The sequence below is a fragment of the Pristiophorus japonicus genome, chromosome 7, assembly GCF_044704955.1.
Source record: "Pristiophorus japonicus isolate sPriJap1 chromosome 7, sPriJap1.hap1, whole genome shotgun sequence".
In the NCBI taxonomy this organism is placed as follows: domain Eukaryota; kingdom Metazoa; phylum Chordata; class Chondrichthyes; family Pristiophoridae; genus Pristiophorus; species Pristiophorus japonicus.
This window is the reverse complement of record NC_091983.1, coordinates 49249071-49263079: the sequence shown is the minus strand read 5'-3', so window position 1 is coordinate 49263079 and position 14009 is coordinate 49249071. Positions and strand designations below refer to the sequence as shown.

The following is a 14009-nucleotide window of genomic DNA, read 5'->3' as shown; positions in this document are numbered from 1 at the left end:
CTTGACTTCTTTTAATTGTCTTTGTAATTCACCCCTACTTTCTGAATTCCTTGTACATTTGAATGACCTCTCTTTACCCAGATACTGGTCGATAGATCAGTACTAAGCCATATTGTCCTCTGTTGTCTTGCTTCAGTGAGATGATAAATTAATTTTTTAACATTATTCTCACTAACATGGGGAAAGCTGGAACCAAGCATGGTGAAGCAGGATCTTTCTGTACCTTCTACCTCTTGACTCAACTCTCACTCATGATGTGGCTGTAATAGTTCTATTGGCATAGAAGTCTGAACAGTTGGTTTTGCTTTCAATGACAACACCCACAGAGAGAGTTATTGATGTTGAATATTACCAATGCAGCTGTGTCCATCTTGTGAAATGATGTAAGGATCAGAGCAGATACACGTGTAACTTCCTTTGATGTTCATACAGCTTGCAGAGATGTGACAGGCAGGCCTTGTTGCATCTTCACATTCGTTAATATCTATAGTAAGAATACATATTTTCAGTATTATAAACCAGTCAAAAAAAATATAAAAGCACAAACCCAAGATCTGCTTCCACAGATCCCCAACTGCTACCTCCTGCCATCCTGCTTCCACCATTACCCAACAGAGCAGGGGCTGTCTAGGCTGCAGACTTCTCAATGATGGCCATCAAATCTTGGTCTATGCTCATCTAACATGGGAAGTGTGTCTGTAGGTGGTCCTGTCTTCATCACCATCCCTAATCCTAAACATTATTCTGCTATCATCATCTATTCAACAATGCCAGCCAGCAACTTGTAAAATTCATCCACTGTAGATAGGCAAATTTAAATGTTAGTTCAGGCTAACATTTGGTCATAGGGTGACCCTCGAAATTAGGAGTAATGATGAAAATTTGTTTTTCTGAGATTGGTTATGTTAACAGAGTCTTGGAACTGAACTTATGATCTCCTGGTTTATATGCCTCACTTGCACACTACTTTTATCCACTGCGTCATGGGGGAGAGATGGTAAGTGATGAAGTAGCTGAAGACAATTGGGTCAAGGACACTTCACTGAGGAACTCTAACAATGTTTATCAACTTCCTTTGTGTCAGATATCCACTAAAGGGTTTTTCTTTTTAACTTCCACTGACTTCAGTTTTGCTAGGGCCCTGTGGTGCCTTGCTCAGTTGAATGCTGCTTTGACATTAAAGACAGCTATCCCCATTTCTCTGGTAGTCAGCTCTTGAATCCACGTTTGGATCAAAGTTGTGATGAGATCTAGAGCTGAGTGGTTCTGACAGAATACGAACTGAGCATCGCTAAGCAGGTTCCTGATGAGTTCTGACGAAAATTCATCGACCTGAAACATTAACTCTGTTTCTCTCTCCACAGATGCTGCCTGACCTGAGTATTCCCAGCATTTTCGGTTTTTATTTCAGATTTCCAGCATCCGCAGAATTTTGTTTTTGTACTGATGAGCATGTGTCACTTGATGGCATGACTGATGATTCCTTCCATTGCTGATGATTGGAAGGAGGCTAATAGGGTGGTATTTGGCTGGGTTAGATATATCGGGACCGAAATTCAGGCCTGTCAGAAACCTGGCGCACTTACCAGTTTTGAAGTGCTTTAACCGCCGTCTCGGATGAGGTCGACTCTTGATTGATATTCAGGTCTTTGTCATTTTTTTTAAGTGATCAGGAAGTCGGTCGTAATGGGGACGGAAGTGTGGCGGTAAGTGGTAGTGAGGGGCAGAAGTGGAGGCGAGACGGAGTCTCCGCCGCTGTCACTCAGTGGTGGAGCGGTGGTGACGTCAGTGCGTGCGTGTGTCTTCATGTCTCTCCCCTTCGGCGAATCTTTAGGATCGGCCACTGGGCCACCAGGGAGGGTTTCGGCCGGGCCAGTGGCCTGGCACCCAAGAGAGGGTGACAGGCTGCCTGTTGGCGGCCCGGCCAAATCAGGGGGCACAATAGATATGGAAGTCGGCCGGCAAAATGCCTTTAATTGCCGCCGCGCAGCCAGAGCTGACTGATGGAATGAAAGGTGCACTGACAGAAAAAGCTGTCGGGGCCACTGCTCGGCGGGCATTAGATTTTTCGGCCTGAATATCGACAGAGGTGGGGGAAGGTCTTGGTGGTGCGTGCACTGATGACACACTTAGCGCTGCTCAGCAGTGGCGGGGCGGAAGTGGGGACTACCAGAAAAAAACCCCTGCTGAATCTGGTTGGCAGCGGCCATCCGACCAGAAATTGGCGGCCATTGGATTCCACCGTCTGGCTGCCACATTCCGATGGTAACGGGCCCATCATGTTTTTTTGTGGATAACTCATACCTTTCACATTCTTGGTTATATGCCAGTGTTCTAGTTGTACAGGAACAGTGGAGTAGGGGAGTGGATAAGGCTGGTGCACAGGTCTTCAGCACTATAGATGTAATGTTGTCATGGCCCATAATCTTTGCTGTGGCCAGTGCACTCTGCTGCTTTTCATTGTACCATAGAACTGAATTGACTGATTACTGGCATCTATGATGGAGGAGACCTCAGGAAAAGGCCCTGTAGGAGTGTCCACTTGGCACTTTTACCTGGAGATGCTTGTAAGTGTCTCCTGCTCTCAGGTGCTGGGCTCCATCATGGTTGTGGATGCGGATGTTCGTGGAGCCCAGCTCAGATGCTTTGCATACTGTTGAGGATCTTCATACAGTGCGACTAATAGTATTGCTTGTTTTATATTTTGTAAGAAAATTGTATATTATTAAGGAGAAAAACATGAACCGCATAAAACTGATCAAATCATAGGCGAAACACAATTAATGATAGTCTGTGTTATATTTCTGAGTGCAACACTCAATCATTTCCACACCATTTTTTGATTTATTGAATTTTAATATTGCAGACTTTGTTCTGTTCTAGTTATGCACAGATCATTATGTCAATAAAACCAGTAGTAATTTATTCAAAATCAAATCCTTTTAGCTTCTGAATAAGAAAAATAGGACTGCAAAGAGCAGTAGCATTACCATGTAATTCTGCAAGCAAAAAGTATCTCCTGGCCAATTCAGATTATATGTATGTAGGGTACATAAATGATGCAATGATTGATTGTTTTACACGATTGAATATGTACACAACTCTGAGATACAAATCTTTACCTTTGCAGACTGGTGGATCACTGCTCCATCCCTTGACGCTGCAGCTCAGCTCCTCTGGTCCAAGCAAACGAAAACCATGATGACAGATGTATGAAATGATGGATTGTCCAGAACTGGTGCACGGCACAAATGCTCCATCTTCTATTTGTGGTGGAGGCCCACATGATCCAACTAAAAGTATTGAAATTGGTGATATCAAGTAAAGCAAGCAAATTCATCTCGTAATTCATTTTTCTAACAAGATCTTCACTTGTCCAGTATGACTCATCATTTTTAACCTGGTTTTCTTCTTCTTAATAGGCACAGTTTTGACCTTTGTAGCTATAATATCTTCTTCATTTCTGCCTATAGCTTATTAAATCCCCTAACTTCTTTTTCAATAGCTGTTTGAAATTATTATTTTTGATAACAGAAATCAATGTATATTTCACAAAACAGTGAAGGTGTGGAGATCAGCTAATTTGTGGCATTAATGTTAAAAATAACGCATCAAATCCAAGTTAAAACTTTAGAATGGCCATTGGCAGAATAATACTGCGTATTGTACAGGTGGTTTCATGATTGTTCAATCTTTGACATGCTTATTCACATCAACAGGAAGGAGCTATTAACAAAAAAATTCATTGATGCCTCCTAGAAGGAAGACTGCACTCAAAGGAGTAAAATCGTCAAAGGTGCACTGAGGGTTCATCCATTATTTACATCGGATAGATAATACATGCAGACAAAAGCTATTACCTGTCATGTTAAGTGCACACTATAGTAGAGAAAGCCTTAATGATTGGAGCCTGATTTGCAAATTTAAAGTGGACCCCATGGGGCAGGTGCCCTTACCGCCTACAATTTTAAATTGTTCAGATCGTGGCGTGAAAGAAGTTGGTAAGTCCCCTGCTCCATTTTAACTCTCCCCCCGCCACCCCTGGTCTAGTTTCTCCAAGGTGGGGAGGGTGGGGGGCAGGGGTGGGGTGAGGTGGAGGGGGTGGGGGGAGGATTTCAAGGCCATAATGTTGAACAACTGTGAGGCAGACAGTATCTCAATGGAGAATGATCCGAAGCAACATGGAGCAGAGGAATACCCACGAAGGTTAAAAGCGGATGGACCACAAAAGTAAGGTAGTTGTAGCAGATTCTAGTCAGGGGAATAGTCAGGCCTTTGTTGCAGTCATGACGAGGAGTCCTGAATGGTATCTTGCCTCTCTGGTGTCAGGGTGCAGGACATCATGAAACAGGTGGAAAAACTTCCAGGAAGGGAGAGAAAGCAGCCAAAGCCATGGCCCATATAAAATGTAGAAGTACATTTGAGGTCTTGCAAAGGGAATTTAAGAAGTTAAATACGAGATTGAAAAATAAGACTTCAAGGGTGCTGTAAACTTCTCTGATTCTGTGGCCACAAAACTACAGACATGTTAATGCACTGTCCCATCAGGCTCCCAATTCTATTTGAATATTTGCTTCAGCTGATCAGCTGTATTTTTTCTGCCCTTCTGAGGGATATGACAGCCTGGCATGCAAGCAAAAAGTGTGTAACAGCAAGATGTAACAGTAAATGTACCTTGTTGAGGATTTTCAAGCCATGCCTGAAGGTTTAGCCCACGAACTTGATCACACTGTACAAAACTTTGTGGGAACTGTCCTAATCGGAAAGCATCCAATGGCACCTCAGTGATTGCAGTGTTGTCACAAATGACACGGGACAATGAATGTTGGGAAAGTTCATGTCTTTGAGCTGATGTGAAGACACCAGGGTTTTCCCACCAAAACCTGAGGAGCAGAGAGCAGGTTTTGTTACATTATTAGCACAGAGGAGGAGTGAGTACAAACACTGTCCCCGCACCGCCCCCCCCAGGGTTTCAAATGATAACAGAAATCACGAGCATCAAACCTGAACACTTGGTTGTCATCTGGGATTAGTTTCAAACTATTTCACCTCACATTACTTTCATCATATACCAATTAGGAACGTTGGTCAATTCTTTTTCTTACTTTTAGCAGCATTATTTATCACATTTATTTACTTATTATACATACTGCAGTCATTATTGAAGGCTTTGAGCAGCACTTCTGGTCACATAAGCTGCACTATCAGTTGACGAGTGTAGGGTGTTCATTTTCTACTCTACTTTGATTCATAGACCTCGGGAATTACAGGAAGGACTCCATGTAACGCAAAGTTTAGGCTTAAACCTAACCGTTAGTTTATTGCACAAAAACCAACTAAAAATGACAGAACAAGACTTCTTAGAGATTGATCGAAGACATACAATCACCCATCCAACCAGTTGCTGCTGTTGTCAATTGTAGGCTCGTGGAGCAAGAGAAGATGATGGGTCCCACCTGCTTGCTTCATGGTTGTTATACCTTTGACCTGATGTTCTGAGGTGTTTCTTCGACCTGTTGTTCTGCGCTATTGTTCTGAGCTGTGGTTCTGACCTGTTTTACTTCTGTGAGCTCCTTCATATATATAATCCATTTGATTATACAAGTCTCCTGCTGGGCTGCTTTCAGTTAATGCATCTGGATGAGTCTCGGTGGCTGTGATGATGGGTCTGGATCTGTTTGGATGGCCACAATTCGCACCTCATTCTGTGCATGGTATCAGCAGGGCAAAAGATAACTCCTTTTCTTTTGTGGGCCACTATCCAAAAATACACACCTTATGGGATCTTTTGTGGTCAAGGGTTTTCGCAGACTTGTAGTTTCTGTATGAAACTGTTTTTTCCCCTCTGGCTAATTAATCCATGGGCTTCTCTGCTTGATTTATCAAAACCCTTTGTCTCGAAGTTAATCGGGTCTCGCTCCTGACCACAGAAATTGTATTAATCAGTTATGAGTCACCACCTGACTCAGGCTGGTGCTCTTTCTCCCGCCCAACAGTCCCACAGGTTTTTCTTTTTAAACCATTTTAGTCTGTGACCTCTTGCTGTGCCTTGATCACAAAATGTGTAACCCTTACACCAGTGTGGCCAGTTTGCAGAGAGGCTCAACACTATCAATAAAGAAATCGGAAAACATTGAGGTGTACCTACATAGGGAACTGAACAATTGGCTAAAGAATGGAAGGAGGGTGTCATATTCCACAGGGAGCTGTCAGTAGTACATAAGAACATAAGAATTGGAGCAGGAGTAGGCCATTCAACCCTTTGAGCCTGCTCCACCATGCAATAAGATCATGGCTGATATTCTATATCAACTATACATTCCTGGACTATCCCCATATCCCTTGGTATCCAAAAATCTATCGATCTCTGTCTTGAAATATACTCAATAACTGAGCATCCACAGCCCTCTTGGGTAGAGAATTCCAAAGATGCACAAACATTTCAGTGAAGAAATTTCTCCTCATCAGTCCTAAATCACCTTATTCTGAGACTGTGACCTCTAGTTCTTAGCTCCCCAGCCAGGGGCAGACATCCTCCCTACATCCACCCTGTCAAGCCCTATAAGAAAGTTATATGTTTCTCATTCTTCTAAACTCTAGGCAATATAGGCCTAGTCTACTCAATCTCTCATCATAGGACAATCCTCCCATCCCAGGAATCAGTCTGCTGAACCTTCATTTCACTCCCTCTTCGGCAAGTATATCCTTCCTTGGTTAAGGAGACCAAAACTGTACACATAGAAACATAGAAACATAGAAAATAGGTGCAGGAGCAGGCCATTCAGCCCTTCTAGCCTGCACCGCCATTCAATGAGTTCATGGCTGAACATGAAACTTCAGTACCCCCTTCCTGCTTTCTCGCCATAACCCTTGATCCCCCGAGTAGTAAGGACTTCATCTAACTCCCTTTTGAATATATTTAGTGAATTGGCCTCAACTACTTTCTGTGGTAGAGAATTCCACAGGTTCACCACTCTCTGGGTGAAGAAGTTTCTCCTCATCTTGGTCCTAAATGGCTTACCCCTTATCCTCAGACTGTGACCCCTGGTTCTGGACTTCCCCAACATTGGGAACATTCTTCCTGCATCTAACCTGTCTAAACCCGTCAGAATTTTAAACGTTTCTATGAGGTCCCCTCTCATTCTTCTGAACTCCAGTGAATACAAGCCCAGTTGATCCAGTCTTTCTTGATAGGTCAGTCCCGCCATCCCGGGAATCAGTCTGGTGAATCTTCGCTGCACTCCCTCAATAGCAAGAATGTCCTTCCTCAAGTTAGGAGACCAAAACTGTACACAATACTCCAGGTGTGGCCTCACCAAGGCCCTGTACAACTGTAGCAACACCTCCCTGCCCCTGTATTCAAATCCCCTCGCTATGAAGGCCAACATGCCATTTGCTTTCTTAACCGCCTGCTGTACCTGCATACTAACCTTCAATGACTGATGTACCATGATACCCAGGTCTCGTTGCACCTTCCCTTTTCCTAATCTGTCACCATTCAGATAATAGTCTGTCTCTCTGTTTTTACCACCAAAGTGGATAACCTCACATTTATCCACATTATACTTCATCTGCCATGCATTTGCCCACTCACGTAACCTATCCAAGTCACTCTGCAGCCTAATAGCATCCTCCTCGCTGCTCACACTGCCACCCAACTTAGTGTCATCCACAGGCAGCGGAAAGAGTGTGCGGCAAACCAATCCCACCCACCCTTTCCCTTAACGACTATGCGTCCCACCTGTGACAGGGACTGTGGTTCTCGTATTGGACTGTTCAGCCACCTATGGACTCATTTTTAGAGTGGAAGTAAGTCTTCCTCGATTCCGAGGGACTGCCAATGATATACCCAATGGGACAGTCAGGAAGCCCAAACAACTTTCAGGTTTGAGCACTTGAGGCTTACTCCTCACAGGGATAGAAACTGATCCCATTGTAACTCTGATGATTGAACTATTGGCCTGTCCCTTATTGGAAAGCCATTCCTAGTTGGTTGTTCTTTTGCCCATCAAGCATTACCATATTTTCAGTTGCCCTGGCAGCTTTTTGAGTTGTCAGCTTTTTTGAAGTTGTTGGTCAACTTTACTTAACTTTCTGTGTTGGTAAAGTGCAAACTACTGGTGTTCTTCCTTGAAGGAAAGGCATCTGTTGATTTATCTAATGTGCAGTCCTCCAAATTTATCCAGAATAACATCCATCCATCTTCCCTAGTCTGTCTGTTTGTTTGGAGCAGACCCATCGGAGTGCTATCAATCTTCATATCCTTTACTTGGGCATGTTGCTTAGTTTTAAATGCAAATGGTATGTCCGAAAAAAGTACTCTCAGGAATGAATAGTGTGAAGAGCAGGAGGTCCACAGTGGACCCTTTTGGAGCTTCACTTCACCACTCCAAAATAAAGCTTTTAAATTCGTCCTTATCTTATTATTAAGCGAGTTAGTTAATTGTCATTTATTCCATAATATTGACATCCTTTAGAAAGTCCTTGTATGAAACTATATCAAATGGTTTCCAAAAATTCAAGTTTTATTATATCCAGGGGTCACAGTCTAAGGATAAGGGGTAAGCCATTTAGGACCGAGATGAGGAGAAACTTCTTCACCCAGAGAGTGATGAACCTGTGGAATTCTCTACCACAGGAAGTTGTTGAGGCCAATTCACTAAATAAATTCAAAAAGGAGTTAGATGTAGTCCTTACTACTCAGGGGATCAAGCGGTATGGCAAGAAAGCAGGAATGGGGTACTGAAGTTTCATGTTCAGCCATGAACTCATTGAATGGCGGTGCAGGCTCGAAGGGCCGAATGGCCTATTTCTGCACCTATTTTCTATGTTTCTATGTTTCTATATAACTCCTTATCCCCTTAGCGTTTAAGAAACTGTCTATTTCTGTCTTAAATTTATTCAATGACCCAGCTTCCACAGCTCTCTGAGGCAGCGAATTCCATAGATTTACAACCCTCTGAGAGAAAAAATTTCTCCTTATCTCAGTTTTAAATGGGCGGCTCCTTATTCTAAGATCATGCCCTCTAGTTCTAATCTCCCCCATCAGTGGAAACATCCTCTCTGCATCCACCTTGTCAAGCCTCCTCATAATCTTATATGTTTCTGTAAGATCACCTCTCATTCTCCTGAATTCCAATGAGTCGAGGCCCAAACTACTCAACCGTTCCTCAACCTTAAGTCATCCCTCTCATCTCTGGAATCAAGCAAGTATATCCATTCGTAAATATGGAAACCAAAACTGCACGCAGTATTCCAGGTGTGGTCTCACCAATAACCTGTATAGCTGTAGCAAGACTTCCCTGCTTTTAAAGTCCATCCCCGTTGCAATAAAGGCCAAGATTCCATTGGCCTTCCTGATCACTTGCTGTACCTGCATACTATCCGTTAGTGTTTCATGCACAAGTACCCCCAGGTCCCGCTGTACTGCAGCACTTTGCAATCTTTCTTCATTTAAATAATAATTTGCTCTTTGATTTTTTTCTGCCAAAGTGCATGACCTCACACTTTCCAACATTATACTCCATCTGCCAAATTTTTGCCCACTCACTTAGCCTGTCTATGTCCTTTTGAAGATTTTCTCTTCCCTCCTCACACATTGCTTTTCTGCCCATCTTTATATCATCAGCTAACTTGGCTACGTTACACTCAATCCCTTTTTCCAAGTCGTTAATATAGATTGTAAATAGTTGGGGTCCCAACACTGATCCCTGCGGCACCCCACTAGTTACTGGTTGCAAACCAGAAAATGAACCATTTATCCCGACTCTCTGTTTTCTGTTTTTTAGGCAATCTTCTATCCATGCTAATATATTACCCCCAACCCCGTGAACTTTTATCTTGTGCAGTAACCTTTTATATGGCACCTTGTCAAATGCCTTCTGGAAGACCAAATACACCACATCCACTGGTTCCCCTTTATCCACCCTGTTCATTACATTCTCAAAGAAGTCCAGTAAATTTGTCAAACATGACTTCCCCTTCATAAATCCTTGTTGACTCTGCCTGGCCGAGTTTTGCTTTTCCAAATGTCCTTTCCGCCTTACTGCCCCATTACCAATAGACCTTAAAGAAGGGGCCAATTTTGGCCCCTAAGTCCATGAGAACTACGCACGTTAAGACTGTGGGCTAGATTTTCCACTTTTTTTGCATGCATAATGTCCACTTAACGTCCATTTTAACGCTGAAATGACGTATAACGTTCATCTATCGCCCATTTAGCCAGTAACTAACGCCGAGATTCAATAATACCGACCACCCACTTTATTTTGTCATAAAGATCACATTTGCCGAAAATAACGCCCAAGAGATCGCACAGCGTCACTTTCATCACCTTGCACATATCTTGCCCATAATATCGCTTGCCCAAATAAACGCAGGGAAAAAGTGGAACTAACCGGAACTACTCACAGCGGTATGGTCGCCATGTTCTAAATCACATGTCACATCATTTAAAAGGCTGCTCTGCTTCAACCTCAGGGGAGTTTGGATGTACTCTGGAGTCTTTGAAGGTGATCTGAACATTTGAACAAACATCTTTATCATTCTGTGAATGAATTTAATAGGTGTTTTTGTCAGGACATTCATTCTTTGTGACCAATCGGTGAAAAACAGATAACTATTGGAATGGGGCCTGTCCTTTCACACCCTCTCTTGATGACCAATTATATGCTGCAGACTTGAGATGGCAGAAGGTATGCTCCACATCATCATGTGCCCAATGTAAGATGTGCCAGACTGATGAGGAGGACCAGACGTTACACCCCCTGCAAGTACAGGGAGAAGCGGTCTTATCTCAACTTGTCCAATAACACCTGCCTTTGGAGACTGTGCTTCCACAAAGAGGTTATCACTGAAGTATGTCAGCTCATAAGGCGAGATCTGCAGCCTGCCAGAACCATCAGTACTGCACTGTCCATCGAGAACAAAGTCACCGCGGCACTGTCGTTCTATGCCTCGGGTTCTTTTCAGGCCTCAGCTGGCGACATTTGCGGTCTGTCTCAGCATGCCACACATTGCTGCTTTAGATAGGTCAGTGAAGTCCTGTACGCACACAGGATGGACTTTATCAGCTTCCCTATGACCAGGGAGGCTCAGACTGAGAGGGCTTTAGGATTCTACCGAATTCCTAACTTCCCCAAGGTGCAGGGAGCAATAGACTGTATGCACACCGCGATGCGGGCACCTTTTCAGGATGCAGAGGTTTTCAGGAACCGCAAGGGATTCCACTCCCTGAATGTGCAACTCATTGTCGACCACCAGAAAATTATTATGGCAGTGAATGCTAAATTTCCGGGTATTATAATAATGCTCACATCCTGCGTGAGAGCACTGTATCTGACTTGTTTAACAATCAGCCACAAGGTCAATGCTTGATGCTTGGTGACAAAGGATATGGCCTCGCCACCTGGCTGATGACCCCCCATGGAGTGCTGAAGCAATGCTTTAGATGCCTGGACCACTCAGGAGTCGAGCTCCAATACCACCCTGAGCAAGTAGCTCAATTCGTGGTGATGTGCTCCATGCTGCACAACTTGGCTATCAGGAGGGGACAAGAATTGCCAGAAGGGTCTGACAGTCCACCTCAGGAGAGAGAGGAGGACAAGGAGGTGGATGCTGACATCGGGCCCGACAATCAGGCTGCTGCTGAAGCCATGCCCCCGCCCCCCTGTAGACCGCAGGACAGGGCCCGTGGTTGCATGATAACTGCAAGACTCTGACGTCAGGAGCTCATAAATGAGCGCTTTGCCTGAAAGAAGGTTGGTGGTATTTACAAGGCTGACACACTGCTAGGTGTGCAGGTCATTCATCAATGGTGGGCATCACCTTGATGACAGTTAAAGTTTAAGTTGATTGAAGTTAAGTGTAATTATACCCTTTGATGTTAAGGAATCACCAGCGTGTAACGGTGCAGCTATCTGAGCCAATCCACAACAACGTTTTGTTAAATAAAAAACATTTAAACCGAACATTTGTCTGAAATCATAAGTATTTCTGTAAAAAATAATCCTTCCCCCCCACCCCCCGCCGCTTCTCCTCCCCACCTCTACCCTTTCCCCTTCCCCTCCTGACTCCAAGCCACCTGGCCGAGGAGCTCCTCAGGGTGGGGGGTGGAGGGGGGGGATGACGGCTGAACCTCTGCTTGGACGGATACGGGAGATGATGGTCCCAAGGTGGGAACGTGCTCCAAGCCAGAAGCAGAATGTTACTCCTGGCTCTCATGTGCCGTTGTCAATGGGGGTGCGGCACCTTGGGGTGCAGTGCTGTGCTCCGGGACCACTGGGAGCCCTCTGCCACCAGTGTTCCTGGCTACCAGCTCCAGGGCCTCCTCCATCCCTTCCATGTTATATATTATTTGTTGGACAAAAACTCGGTGCCAACTATGTTCTTGGTGCTTAGTCGGCTTTTTGCTGCTGGTCAATCTCGTGCCTCCCACAACAGCCAACCACGCACACACCACACCCACACACTCTTTCAGTCCCTCCCAGCTCCCTCTCTCTCTGTCTCCTCTTTTGCGCATGTAATGGCAACCCCTGACCTCCTGAATCGCGGGAAACGAGCGTTGCCATGCCGTTGCTAAGGACGCCGACATTTTATGGCAGAAGGTCAGCGAAAGTTAACGCTACCACACATTTCATATCGCTCGTGGTAACGTTCAATTTCAAATATGGAGACCAAGGGCTTTGAGAACGGGCGACACGCCGGCGATCTGAAAGCCCATTTTTATCGCCCACGCCGGAAATAACGCCCATATTTGGGCGATCTGCACAAAAGTGTAAAATCTAGCCCTATGTCCTTAATGTGATTGGAATCCCTGAAGAGCTCTCAGGGCATTCAGCACCCATACAAAACAGATGCTGAAAGAGAAATTCCTTCTCTCATGTTACATCTGTGCTTATAAAGTAGCCTGATTCATTTAAAGTTATTTCACATATATGACATGTCATTTTCCACTTATTTTAGCACATCTCTATTTGTATTTTAGCTGTTTTGCAAGATATTAACTTTTTTGTCAGTTTCCTAAAATCTTCTATTTTTGTTTATTTCTCCAGGGATATAAGATTGCATGTTGCCTGTCTGGATGTCCCTCTGGGTATTTTTTTGCAGGAGATTGAACATTAGAAGAGGCATGTCAGACAGATGTATTTACATCTTAGAAACTCAGTTAGGGCCTGCCTTTATTTTACAAATTCTTGTGTACAGAGCTAGACAATTGATCCTGGACATGTCTGAAAACGACCACATGTAGATATGTGAAGATTAAGAAAGAAGGGAGAGAGAAAACGGGGAACTACAGACCAGTTAACCTGACATCAGTAGTAGGGAAAATGCTAGAATCTATTATTAAGGATGTGGTAACAAGACACTTAGAAAATTATAATAAGGTTGGGCCGAGACAACACGGATTTATGAAAGGGAAATCATGTTTGACAAATCTGTCAGAGACTTTTGAGGTGGTAACTAGCAGAATAGGTAAGGGAGAGCCAGTGGATGTGGTGTATTTGGATTTTCAGAAGGCATTTGATAATGTGCACACAAGAAGTTATTAAACACAATTAGGGCTCATGGGATTGGGGGTATATACTAGCATGGATTGAGGATTGATTAACGAACAGAAAACAGAGAGTAGGAATAAACGGGTCATTTTCAGTTTGGCAGGTTGTAACTAGTGGGGTACCGCAAGGATCGGTGCTTGGGCCTCAGCTATTCACAATTTTTATCAATGATTTGGACCAAATGTAATATATCCAAGTTTACTGATGATGCAAAGCGGTGTGGGAATGTAAGTTGTGAGGAGGATGCAAAGAGGCTTCAAGGTGATATAGACAGGCTAAGTGAGTGGGCAAGAACATGGCAATGGGATATAATGTGGAGAAATGTGAAGTTATCCACTTTGGTAGGAAAAATAGAAAGGCAGAATATTTTTTAAATGGTGAGAGATTGGGAAATGTCGGTGTTCAGAGGGATCTGGGTGTCCCTATACTCAAATCACTGAAAGTTAACTTGCA

The 14009-nt window shown here is 43.9% G+C and overlaps 1 protein-coding gene across 1 annotated transcript in view; it reads right to left on the bottom strand.

Annotated features, from left to right (window-relative positions):
• Positions 1 to 332: 332 nt before the first annotated feature.
• The window catches only part of tpo (thyroid peroxidase), a 128648-nt gene continuing 114971 nt past the window's right edge, over positions 333 to 14009 (bottom strand). Inside the window, exons 11-13 of the mRNA XM_070884180.1 lie at positions 4675 to 4883; positions 3123 to 3293; positions 333 to 484 (exon numbers count right to left, since the gene is read on the bottom strand). Of these exons, the coding sequence (XP_070740281.1) occupies positions 333 to 484; positions 3123 to 3293; positions 4675 to 4883 (532 nt within the window). The remainder of the gene's footprint in view (positions 485 to 3122; positions 3294 to 4674; positions 4884 to 14009) is intronic.